Here is a 13512-nt window from a genome sequence, read left to right as displayed (position 1 = left end):
ATCAGACCCGTACGTTATAGGTGAATAACTGAATAAAGCCCAGTCTAGGATCAACTTACCAGTGCCGAGGCGAATTTGGCACATGGCAATAAAATCAATAGAATACATATTGAGCATTCCATCGATGGCACCTAGATTCAGTGTGGTAGCCTGTGACTTGTTAGATTCAATATGCTGTGTAACATGTGGCATGTAAGGCTTCCATCGTCCGTATTCATTCATCCATTCCCAAACGATAACGAAATCTGTAGCGGACGACGCCATGTTTGACAGATTGGGTCCTGTTCTCGGGAATTGTTCATGAATTCAAAGAAACAACCCGATGAATTCCGAAAACATAATATAAAATCTCACAATTGTGAGAATTCATATCATATTTTATTACTGGTTAATTTTCATAAACAAATTAAATTTGAGTAAGTATTTACATTTGATTGATTGATTTTCATACCAAATACAAAATCGTGGTTCTTTTCTATTTCGGAAATAAATAAATTACCCATGATCCTTTGGCATTCCTGTAGCGAAGGAAATCCATTGACCGCAGCTGACAGTAATGCAAGAAAAAAATATTTGAGATAGCCTTCTGTCAACATGACTTATAGGCTGATAGTTGGATATTTCTTGGCAATGAACTACTTAAGCTGTTAATTCGTGTGGTAAGCATGTCATTGCTAAAACTAATGAAATATGTGACATTGCATTTGCAGCTCTAGACAGTTACACTGGCTCTGTAGACTATATTCTACATCGCAGCAATATGATGTTAACATCACCTTTACAGCTGTCTTACAGGATCGTCAGAAAATTCTGACTAAGTAACACGGAACAAGCCTTCACACTAGGAGGTACTCGCTGTATTATACCATAGTATTGCTACATCAATATCTTGATTTTCGTTGTTGAAGTTACAACCGAGGAACTTTTTAAAAGCTTTTGGGAACCTAATCCGAAGGGTTCTGATGTTAAATCTGCCTTGTGGCGATTTAACATCAGAACTCGACCCATACAGAAAACGAGCAATTTTTCCGACCCACCCTCAGGTCGGCGTTTGGACAGTATTTCCCCTTATTCCCTTCAACCTGACACATAAAATGTATACATCGATTAAAAGGTATACCTTTTATGTGTCAGATTGAGGGGAAATGGAGTAAATGTTGTTCAAACGCCGACCTGAGGGTGGGTCGGAAAAATTGCTCGTTTTCTGCACGTAAGGAGTTCTGACGTCTACATAGTAAGATCGTCAGAAAATTCGGACTATTGGGAACCCTACGTACTGACTACTGTCATTGACTGTATGTTTTCTGAAACATGCTTATATATGGTATCAGATAATCTATACAGTTATTATATCCTGACCTAAACGTTATTGATTATGAGGTTGCAGTTCAACAGTGTGCGAACTTAACGATAGACCGAGTCTAGTAGATTTGCTGTCGGTCTATGGAAAATAAATACACTGAAGACCGAATGTCTATGCACAAGAATCTGATGCATATACAATAAAATCGGGAGTGACATAACACCTACCTAACCTTACATGTATGGATAAATGAGATATTTATTTAACACAGAACACCCATTTAGTCTCACCTAGATATTTAATTCCGTCCGTATAGACCCTCACTTTACGCTAGTCAAAATCTCATACTTGACTCGACGCCATATTGCTAACTATGTGTAGGTCGTGGTCGGCCTAATTACCCTAAGTGCGCGATGGAGCGAAAAGAAAAAAAATACAACATTTATTTTTATATATTTTACTGCTTATAGTTTATAAATAATAAAATTTTGAATTGAATATAACAGTTTATGGGAAGAATAAGCTTAGTTTTCTTAATTTTAACTATGTTTGAAGAAAAACACAATTATTGATATATGGTCTTTTCGGTCCATTGCGTTCCGATTCGGGTAGTTAGTCGTACTGTCACTTTCAAAATGGCGGGTCGACAGTATGGAATTTTGACTAGCGTAAAGCGAGGGTCTATACGAACGGAATAAAACATCTAGGTGGGACTGAATGAGTGTTCTGGGGTAAATAAATGTCTCATTTATCCATATATGTAAGGTAGGTGTTATGTTACGCCCGATTTCATTGTATATGCACCAGATTCTTAGCGACACCAAACGGTGTCGGATAATTCCACGTTTTCATATAAATTCTAGTAGTGTTCGGATCGATTCTGTCAACATGTAATTTTGGTAAAAAATCTAGGTCTATGAAGTTTTTAGCAGGTCTATGACATTTTGAAATCCCATAGACCGATTGTCTATGAAGATGAAAATCTTAAGTTCATTGACTGGTTCAAATGCAAATCACATCACTAGTCTATGGCCCCTGCTGGTGACTAACTTGATATGCAGATTTTTCATTACTCTTTCCTTTTTTGATACACAGACCAACAATGAGATCAACTTTTTCCTAAAGTGCATCGCACCATACACCCAATACCAGGGACATATATAACGTTAATATCTATATATGCATATTTTATGTCCCTGCCAATATATGATATATTGATACCCTAGAAATTTCTTATCCTATATCCTGTTATTATTTTTATTTTACTGAATCAGGAAATTAAAAAAAATATGTCAAGTGTACACATATATTCCAGGGTTCTTTTACATATGAATTGAACAAAAAATATAAAGTGCCTGGGCTTTTTGCGTGCATTTTGCTGAAATGAATGGGGGTGTAGGAAGGAGTAATTGATAAAACATATCCTGCCAAAGTGCCTGCGTTGGGGCGTGAACTTCAGCGACCTATCCCTTTCACTTTTCTAAAGGGAAATTCTTGCTATCTTTAGCTAGTAAGTTGACCTGATACTGTCCACTTTCACACTACTCCCTCTTTCACAAATTCTTAGTCACCAAAGACAACGACAACCTAGCAGGTTCTTTAGCTCCAAGGAAACCTCTCAATCTCCTATAGCTTTCACTTTGAGTGGTCAGCTGCATCAAATCTGTAATATGAAGGAGTTATAAAAAATACCCTGTCTGTACTGGGGTTTGAACTAGCATCCTCTCACTTTCAAATCAAACATCCTACCACTAGACTAAATGTATATTCATGCTAACCTGAGCTTGCTTCACCTTATACAGTACTCTCTACTTTTATAGGTCTGTGTTGTGTTGAGAGTGTTAGAAATAGTGACTGATGTTGAAACTCCTGCAAATTGACAGATTTAAATGATTGTCTTTGGGTATATTTGGGACCAAATACAGGCCCCTTCCCCTAGAGAAATTTTACTTTATCTTCCCAATTTTTAGTTCGTATTTTTCCCATTCAGAAATTGTCATTTTCTGGTATGTTAATTATCTCCATTGGCCATAGCTAAATTATACATATTACGTACCTTTGTATATATAGATTTTATGGCTATTTTTTAGCTTGGAAGAAAGTAATTTTTTTTCCTTATATTAAAAACCACGACTATATTTTCCCAATGAAAAAGGTACATGTACATGTCCCTGTATAATAAGGGTAAACAAATCACTGGATTTCTTCTGGGTATGCAAGGACCTAAAGCAAAACAAATTTCATAGATTTTTAATGTTTATTTAGTCAAATATTTTTGTAATCTAATTTTTTTTTTTAATTTTTTTTTGTAGATCAATTTTTGTACAGGAGAAACTGCCAAACAACTAACCATGGCAAACGAAGCAGCTGTTCACAAGCGCAACATGGAGAGTGCAATACTCTTTATGCAGCAGGAGCATGCCACCACCTTGAAAGCTTTACATGAAGAAATAAGAAATTTACAGAAAAAGTGTTCAGGTCTGCAAATTATTATTAACCATTGTATATTAATGAAATGGAAAGACATTCAAGACAAAAATTATTGTAAAGCTCTGAATATTCTGTTATGTCTTAAGTTTTGGTCATTTAATTTGTTGAAAGTTTTATGCATACTCCATATAATTAATAACACAGTTAATATTTATAAACAAAAATCAATGTAAAGAAGACACTCCAAGCAGAATTTTGTATTCCTAGTACGATGTCTTTAAGTTTCCTGATAAGATATTTTTACTTTATTAGCTCACCTGCCCGAGGGGCAAGTGAGCTTATGCCGTGGTGCGGCGTCCGGCGTCAACTTTTCATTTAAACAACTTCTTCTCAATAACCAAGAGGCCCAGGGACTTGATATTGGGCCTGTAGCATGCTGGGATGAAGGGCTACCAAGTTTGTTCAAATAAATGATCTTGACCTTCATTCAAGGTCACAGGGGTCAAATAGGCTATAATCTTCAAACAACTTCTTCTCAATAACCAAGAGGCCCAGGGACTTGATATAGGGCCTGTAGCATGCTGGGATGAAGGGCTACCAAGTTTGTTCAAATAAATGACCTTGACCTTCATTCAAGGTCACAGGGGTCAAATAGACTATAATCTTCAAACAACTTCTTCTCAATAACCAAGAGGCCAAGGGACTTGATATAGGGCCTGTAGCATGCTGGGATGAAGGGCTACGAAGTTTGTTCAAATGAATGACCTTGACCTTCATTCAAGGTCACAGGGGTCAAATAGGCTATAATCTTCAAACAACTTCTTCTCAATAACCAAAAAGCCCACAGACTTAATATTAGGCCTGTAGCATGCTAGGGCAAAGGGCTACCAAGTTTGTTCAAATGAATGACCTTGACCTTCATTCAAGGTCACATGGGTCAAATAGGCTAAAATATTCAAACGACTTCTTCTCAATAACCAAGAAGCCCACTGACTTAATATTAGGCCTGTAGCATGCTTGGGTGAATGACTACCAAGTTTGTTTAAATAAATGACCTTGACCTTCATTCAAGGTCACATGGCTCAAAATGGCTAAAATCTTTACACAACTTCTTCTCAATAACCAAGAGGCCCAGGGACTTGATATTGGGCCTGTAGCATGCAGGTTTGAAGGGCTACCATGTTTGTTCAAATAAATGACCTTGACCTTCATTCAAGGTCACAGGGGTCAAATAGGCTATAATTTTCAAACAACTTCTTCTCAATAACCAAGAGGCCAAGGGACTTGATATTTGGCCTGTAGCATGCTGGGATGAAGGGCTACCACGTTTGTTCAAATAAATGACCCTGACCTTCATTCAAGGTCACATGGCTCAAAATGGCTAAAATCTTTAAACAACTTCTTACCAATTACCAAGAGGCCCAGGGACTTGATATTAGGCATGTAGCTTGTCATGGTGGAGGGCTACAAAGTTTGTTCAAATGAATGATCTTGACCTTCATTCAAGGTCACATGGGTCAAATAGGCTAAAATCTTCAAACGACTTCTTCTCAATAACCAAAAAGCCCACAGACTTAATATTAGGCCTGTAGCATGCTAGGGCAAAGGGCTACCAAGTTTGTTCAAATGAATGACCTTGACCTTCATTCAAGGTCACATGGGTCAAGTAGGCTAAAATATTCAAACAACTTCTTCTCAATAACCAAGAAGCCCACTGACTTAATATTAGGCCTGTAGCATGCTTGGGTGAATGACTACCAAGTTTGTTTAAATAAATGACCTTGACCTTCATTCAAGGTCACATGGCTCAAAATGGCTAAAATCTTTAAACAACTTCTTCTCAATAACCAAGAGGCCCAGGGACTTGATATTGGGCCTGTAGCATGCAGGTTTGAAGGGCTACCATGTTTGTTCAAATAAATGACCTTGACCTTCATTCAAGGTCACAGGGGTCAAATAGGCTATAATTTTCAAACAACTTCTTCTCAATAACCAAGAGGCCAAGGGACTTGATATTTGGCCTGTAGCATGCTGGGATGAAGGGCTACCACGTTTGTTCAAATAAATGACCCTGACCTTCATTCAAGGTCACATGGCTCAAAATGGCTAAAATCTTTAAACAACTTCTTACCAATTACCAAGAGGCCCAGGGACTTGATATTAGGCATGTAGCTTGTCATGGTGGAGGGCTACAAAGTTTGTTCAAATGAATGATCTTGACCTTCATTCAAGGTCACATGGGTCAAATAGGCTAAAATCTTCAAACGACTTCTTCTCAATAACCAAAAAGCCCACAGACTTAATATTAGGCCTGTAGCATGCTAGGGCAAAGGGCTACCAAGTTTGTTCAAATGAATGACCTTGACCTTCATTCAAGGTCACATGGGTCAAATAGGCTAAAATATTCAAACAACTTCTTCTCAATAACCAAGAAGCCCACTGACTTAATATTAGGCCTGTATCATGCTTTGGTGAAGGGCTACTAAGTTTGTTCAAATGAATGATCTTGACCTTCATTCAAGGTCACATGGGTCAAATAGGCTAAAATCTTCAAACGACTTCTTCTCAATTTTTTTGACAATAACTAAGCAGCCCAGGGACTTAATATTAGGCCTGTAGCATGTGGGGTGAAGGGCTACCAAGTTTGTTCAAATGAATGACCTTTACCTACATTCAAGGTCAAATAGCCTGAATTCTTTAAACAATGATTTCGCGTTAGCAAATAGACCCGATATTAGGCCCAGTTGTATACTGGAATGAAGAACTAGAAAATTTATTGACAGGAAGAAACTTAGCCTTGCTGATATTTGAATAAAGTGGTTATCAGCCTAGTATCTGCAGAAATAACCCTAATCAACTTCAAAGTTGCTGTAAGGCCAGGTGAGCGATACAGGCCCATTGGGCCTCTTGTTTGGTATATTTTATTAATGTATATCAAGCTACACATTCTACACAGATTTCTGAAGTCTTATAGTAAGTTATACATTAATTGCTTCAATTTGCTTGTTCCTGACAAAACAATCTTTATATTCAACCACACCTTTTTTTTCAGATTTAACCTTTCAGATAAACATGCAGGGTTTGGGCATAGATGAAACTGGTAGGTAAAGTAATATTTTACGACAGTTTGAAATAAAAAAACAATTGAATTATTTATTAGGTACAAACAGGAGGCTTAATTATGTAATGGCTACATTATACAAATATAAAATTCACGTATAATTATAATTTTTCAGAGAAAAAATGTGGACTGGTGACTTTTGTACCATTGAGCATTCAAAGATTTGAAGTCATTTTTTAAATGACATGGACTAATATATAATGCTGAACTTTCAGACTTCTAGTAAATTTACCTGTCCATGTCCTAGTTGAACTATGATGATAACGTGTTTGAAATACTTGGGAAACATGCATTAGACAATTTGGTTAACATTTCAAGGGGGAATACCTCAAAATGTAGGTTACCAAGTGTAAGGTATTCCAAATTTCTTTTCCTTGTTAAACAGGTGCTACATCTACCAAAGTGGAGGAACTACAGAAGGAGATGGAAGAGAAATCACAACTTCACACTAAATTAGAAAAGGAGCTAGAAAGAAAGGAGAAAGTTGTTCGTGAGATTGAACTATTGGCAAAAAAACAAAAAATGAAATACCTTGATGAAGCACGTAAAAAGACACAAGAAGTTGATCAATATAAGGCAGAACTTGAGTCAAAATCAAATCAAATTGCTTATCTAACTTCTGAACTGCACAAACTTAAGCGTCTTCAACTTGAGTCAACACCAGTGACAAAGACTGTTATCAAGGATGGACATATTGTGCCAGTGCCCCCGTCCCGAGACCAATACTCGGGCCGTGTTCGTCGGGGGATTATTCGCCACAGTAAGCCCAGTGTGGATCCTGAGGAGCTTGGAAAACGTGCTGTTAGAACAAGCTCTGGAAAATCCACAAGTTCTTCTCGATCAGACTCTCCAATTGAATTGGCTAAGCCATTTTTACGCTTAAGTGATGAAATGGATCCAGACGTTCAACTAAAGGGTAATGTTCGACACCCCCTTCCTCCGATTAGATCTTCTGTAAGTCGGGAGGAAGCAGGTGCAGGTCGACAGGTATATCTGCATAAAATGCTCCCTGTTCCACCACCACAACTTACAGCCACAAAGCACGGCAGGACAAAAACGAGGGAAATGCCCATTTTAGCTGTTGATCAGGTGTCGGGTGCAGAGTCTAAATGGGCTCAACCACAACATTCACATAGCCACGAGTATAATTGATGTAAATGTCTGAGTGAACATGTACATTTTTTCAAGACTTTCTTATTAGTGCCACAGATTTTGACACTTTTTGTACACCATGGATTTATACCTACTGCGCCTAGAGGCAAAAATCATCTTGCAAATAATGAACCCTTCAAAGGATTAGAAAAGGAAAATCAAGCCTGATATAGCTATCCACATAGAATCATTTGTAAGGTTCTATTCTACATATTTGTATTAGAAACTTGTTAAGCATTGATTGTATAAATATAATTTATCCAATGAAAGACTTGATTTTGTCATAACACAGAAAAAATGGTCTTATTTACAAATTTGAAACTAAAAACAAAAGGATATTTTTGTTTGATTCTTAATTCTAGCAAATGTAAACTTTATATTTTATAAGTGGTAGGTGATTTTGTTGATGTATTTTTTGCTTAGCTTTTGTCAGTATATTACTACACCAATGTTTACACTTAAAAGCATTATGGTAATCTTTTTATATGGCTAGTTGTTTGATGATAACAAATCTATTTTGTTTGAAGGTAGACAAGATCTTGTGATTGGCTGTTTAGTTAGCAGTAGATCGATAAATGTGGTTTGTCAGTTTGTCACCGTTATGAATACTGTACTTTGTGTGACTTCTGTGTTGTGTTTTCTGTCTTTTCTCCAGAGAATTCCACACCTCCAACAAAATAGTTTAATTGTTCAAACTTAAACCCTAAGGTAATACAATTATACAGTTAAAAGTTTAAGTATATTTTATTGTCACAAAAGGAATTGGAGATTTCTATGCTCATCCATAAATAGCGTACATACCTTTAAATTGTTTTTCTGGCTGTAATAAGTCATTGTAGTGTATTACATAGGTAGGGTACGCTGCCATACAGACTTGGAAGGTTCTTATTTAATAAATGTTAAAATACCTTTTTTATGAGATTGTTGTAGATGTGTTTGTAGTTGAAGCTGACATTAATTTGCCATATATATATATCTATATATAGTTCAAACAAATGATCAAAATACAGGTTTAAGATAAAGCTATAAGCCAACTTTTTTTTATTAATAGCTATAAAGTATTTCTGGTTTTTGAAGAAATAAAATCAGCTGTTTATTAAATTGATACCCCTTCTTTTGTCAATATTTCAGATACAGAATTATCATGTAACATGATAGCTGTCTCTGGATCACGTTTTGAAGGTTATGTTTTATTGTGCAATTCAGTGTCTTTGTTTTGTTGATTTTTTATGTTTGCCGATGTATGATGATGTAAGTGTGTAATTTGTTAAAGAGCAATCTTAGTCATTCTTGAATTTCAGGAATGTAATTGCTAAATAATGCCATTTTTTAGATCAATTTGTTTTCTTTATGTTTTATACTGTGATATATGTGTTCGGAAGACTAATAGTTTTTAACGATAAACTGTTTTAACAAGGATAAGGAATTGTTTTTTTGTTACATTTATTTGCTTAGGAGTAGAGTGAATATTGGAAAGAGATTTTAAAGACATGCTGATGTTCTTTACTTTGATATATTAAGGGTATACAGTACAAAAACAAATCACCATTCTGTTTATACCTTTAACCAGGAATGCTTGGTTTTTATCTTAATAACTAAGTGGACACATCAAGACAAGGTCTGTAGATAGAATCTCTAAATGTCTTCAATGCATTTATACTTATATACAAACAAGGTACTTAGATATTCATTGATCTATAAATCCATGTGATCAAAGTGATACTCAATCCTAGTACCTGTATAATAACCACATACTGTGTAAACCTGTTGTGTATTAAACAAATTCACACTGGCTATTTTTTCAAAGAGCAAGAATTTACTAATTTGGAGTTTTATTTTTAGTAATAATTCATGTTTTTTAATGAAACCTTAAAAGAAGAGTATAATTGACTGGCTTTTTAGTGGGTGGGGAGGGGGTGCATAACATCTGCTTATGTGAAAAGCTGCTATAAAGTTTGGATCAGAAGAAGTGCTTAAAACAATTAGACATTCTGTGCTTTATAGAAATTCTCAACTTTGATGTAAGGTACTTGTATGTGTGTAAATGACATAGAATGTGTGGCTGAGGAAGTCTTTTGTAGATAAGGATTGTGTGTGTAAATGTTTGAAAGAATTATCGAATAATGCAATATATGGAATATTGATACAATTTTGAATCTAAAATCAAAATGACTATGAAATAGTCAATATACAACATAACGATCATAAGCCAAAATATTATGGATACCTGAATCTCATGGTTATTAAAAGTTTAACCTTTTTGTTATGTAGATACAATGTACACATATTTTGTTAATCATCACTTCAGTCTACTTTTTACAGTATATGTGACCTGTATCTGGACATTTTTTAAATTTCAGAAATTAGAGAAATCTGGTTTGGTGTAAAGTTATACAGGACACAGAGTTTTGTTTGTAATGTGGGGGTAAAAAGTCCACTTTTGATTCCTGTAATTGAGCAAGTTTGAGATGCATTCACAATTACATGTTTGCTTATATACATCACTAGAAAATGAAAAGGAAAACACCACCAGTTGGCCTTTGAAGTGAATATGTGATCTGGTTGTTTTTTTTTGTTGTGGAATACCAACAAATATCAATGTGTAGTTTGTTACTAATTGGAAAGTTCATGTAACAGTTCAAGTCTATGAAGAAACCATATTTTTCCAATGCGCACAATTAATGAAATTGTGAACATAATTGTTTGAATGTTACTATCAGAGAAATGTAACCCTTAGAAATTATAATTAAATTATACATTATACATTAATGATTTCCTTTTTTTGCAATTTATCTATTTCAGCTAAATTAATATCCTTATCGTTGTCAATCCGTCCAATTTTAGTAAGTTTTATAAGAGTTTCTCCTTTAAACAGACATGGCTATTTCCTGGCCCTGACTATGATTTATACAAGTGATTTACACATGTACACTGTGCCGTATTGTGTATTAAAATGAGAGTGATAGCAATACATATCATTTTAATATATAGCTGTGTTTCTTTTACAAATATTTCACAAGTTGTGATCAAAAGAAAAAAATAAATAAAACTTTGATACGTAAATTGTCTTAATGTTTATATTTATTTTTCAGGTTTGTATTTAAGAGTTTTCAACAACAACTTAAGATATGTCCCATATAGAAAATTAAATATGACACTCGATCCTTTACAAGCTCCCACGTGCACTGGAAACCAGGGTTGGGGGCTAGTTTTGCTATGGGTCCATCGTTCTGTTATTTTGTCCAGGCTCTATCACATACACTTCTTCTACCCGTCACAGGAACTTCATACTTGGAGTATAAACATTTTCTATATCTAAAACGATCAAAATCCAGAAAAGAAGAAATCTGACTTCACCGTCGTATCCACCTGTGACCTCTCAACCATCATATCCTCCTGTGACCTCTCCACCATCTTATCCACCTGTGACCTCTCCACCATTGTATCCACCTGTGACCTCTCAACCATCATATCCACCTGTGACCTCTACCATCGTATCCTCCTGTGACCTCTCCACCGTCGTATCCACCTGTGACCTCTACCATCGTATCCACCTGTGACCTCTCAACCATCATATCCACCTGTGACCTCTACCATCGTATCTACCTATGACCTCTACCATCGTATCCACCTGTGACCTCTCTACCATCGTATCCGCCTGTGACCTCTACCATCGTATCCACCTGTGACCTCTCAACCATCATATCCACCTGTGACCTCTACCATCGTATCTACCTGTGACCTCTCCACCATTGTATCCACCTGTGACCTCTACCGTGGTATCCACCTGTGACCTCTCCACCATTTGATCCCCCTGTGACCTCTATCATCGTATCTACCTGTGAACTCTACCATCGTATCCTCCTGTGACCTCTCCACCATTGTATCCACCTGTGACCTCTACCGTCGTATCCACCTATGACCTCTCAACCATCGTATCCACCTGTGACCTCTCCCCCATCGTATCCTCCTGTGACCTCTCCACCATCTTATCCACCTGTGACCTCTCCACTATCTTATCCACCTGTGACCTATATACCATCGTATCCTCCTGTGGACTCTGTACCATTGCATCTACCACTGACATCTCCAACGTCGTATCCACCTGTGACCTTTCCTCCTGTCACCTTTCCACCTTTTTTGTATCTACTCGTGACCTCTCTACCATCGTATCCTCCTGTGACCTCTCTACCATCGTATTCATCTGAACTCTCCACCATCGTATCCTCCTGTGACCTCTCCACCATCTTATTCACATGTGACCTCTCAACCGTATCCTCCTGTGACCTCTCCACCACCGTATCTTCCTGTGACCTCTCGACTATCATATCCACCTGTGACCTCCCCACCACTGTATCTACTTGTGATCTCTCTACCATCGTGTCCACCTGTGACCTCTCCACCGTCGTATCCATCTGTGACCTCTCCACCGTCGTATCCACCTGTGACCTCTCCATCGTCGTATCCACCTGTGACTTCTCTACCATCAAATCCACCTTTGACCTCTCTACCATCAAATCCACCTGTGACCACCATCGTATCCTCCTCTGACCTCTCCACCATCGTATCCACCTGTGACGTCTCCACCATCGTATCCTCTGACCTCTCCACCATCGTATCCACCTGTGATATCTCCACCATCGTATCCACCTGTGAGCTCTCCACCATCGTATCCTCCTGTGACCTCTCTACCATCGTATCCTCCTGTGACCTCTCGTCCATCGTATCCACCTGTGACCTCTTCACTATCGTATCCACGTGTGACCTCTCCACCATCGTATCCACCTGTGACCTTTCCATCAAATCCACATGTGACCTCTCTACCATCATATTCTCCTGTGACCTCTCAACCATCAAATCCACCTGTGACCTCTCCACTATCGTATCCACCTCTGACCTCTCCACCATCGTATCCTCCTCTGACCTCTCCACCATCGTATCCTCTGACCTCTCCACCATCGTATCCTCCTCTGACCTCTCCACCATCGTATCCACCTGTGAGCTCTCCACCATCGTATCCTCCTGTGACCTCTCGTCCATCGTATCCTCCTGTGACCTCTCGTCCATCGTATCCACCTGTGACCTCTTCACTATCGTATCCACCTGTGACCTCTCCACCATCGTATCCACCTGTGACCTTTCCATCAAATCCACATGTGACCTCTCTACCATCATATTCTCCTGTGACCTCTCAACCATCAAATCCACCTGTGACCTCTCCACTATCGTATCCACCTGTGACCTCTCCACCGTCGTATCCACCTGTGACCTCTCCACAATCGTATCCACCTGTGACCTCTATACCGTGAAATATGTAACCCCGGGGACCCCGATTCCCTGATCACTCAATACAGGTACATCCCCCATCGTCAGATGGCCACGGTTGATTGCACTATAAGTGTAGTGTAGAGTAGTGCTATCAACCGTGGCTATCCGACGATGGGAATTCCCTATCCGGCTTCTTAATGACCAGTAGTCCGATATTGGTACCAGACATGGTGTCGGG

General features: G+C 37.9%; 2 protein-coding genes across 6 annotated transcripts in view; one reads left to right on the top strand and one right to left on the bottom strand.

Moving 5' to 3' along the window:
• Nucleotides 1–272, bottom strand: part of LOC117333594 (E3 ubiquitin-protein ligase DTX1-like) — a 33698-nt gene extending 33426 nt beyond the window's left edge. For all 5 annotated transcript variants that reach the window (XM_033892952.1, XM_033892955.1, XM_033892957.1 and 2 more), the window contains exon 1: nucleotides 60–272. In XM_033892952.1, coding sequence (XP_033748843.1) covers nucleotides 60–264 — 205 coding nt within the window. In that variant the 5' untranslated portion in view covers nucleotides 265–272. The remainder of the gene's footprint in view (nucleotides 1–59) is intronic.
• Nucleotides 273–514: 242 nt separating this feature from the next.
• Nucleotides 515–11073, top strand: LOC117333593 (coiled-coil domain-containing protein 92-like). The gene is made up of 4 exons (XM_033892951.1): nucleotides 515–659; nucleotides 3616–3781; nucleotides 6786–6833; nucleotides 7240–11073. Exons 2-4 carry the CDS (start codon nucleotides 3655–3657, stop codon nucleotides 8004–8006), a joined length of 942 nt encoding a protein of 313 aa, XP_033748842.1. The 5' UTR covers nucleotides 515–659; nucleotides 3616–3654; the 3' UTR covers nucleotides 8007–11073.
• The last annotated feature ends 2439 nt before the right edge of the window (nucleotides 11074–13512 follow it).

Source organism: Pecten maximus, chromosome 8 (genome assembly GCF_902652985.1).
Source record: "Pecten maximus chromosome 8, xPecMax1.1, whole genome shotgun sequence".
Lineage (NCBI taxonomy): Eukaryota > Metazoa > Mollusca > Bivalvia > Pectinida > Pectinidae > Pecten > Pecten maximus.
Note: the sequence above shows the minus strand (reverse complement) of the source record. Positions and strands in the feature narration are given on the sequence as shown.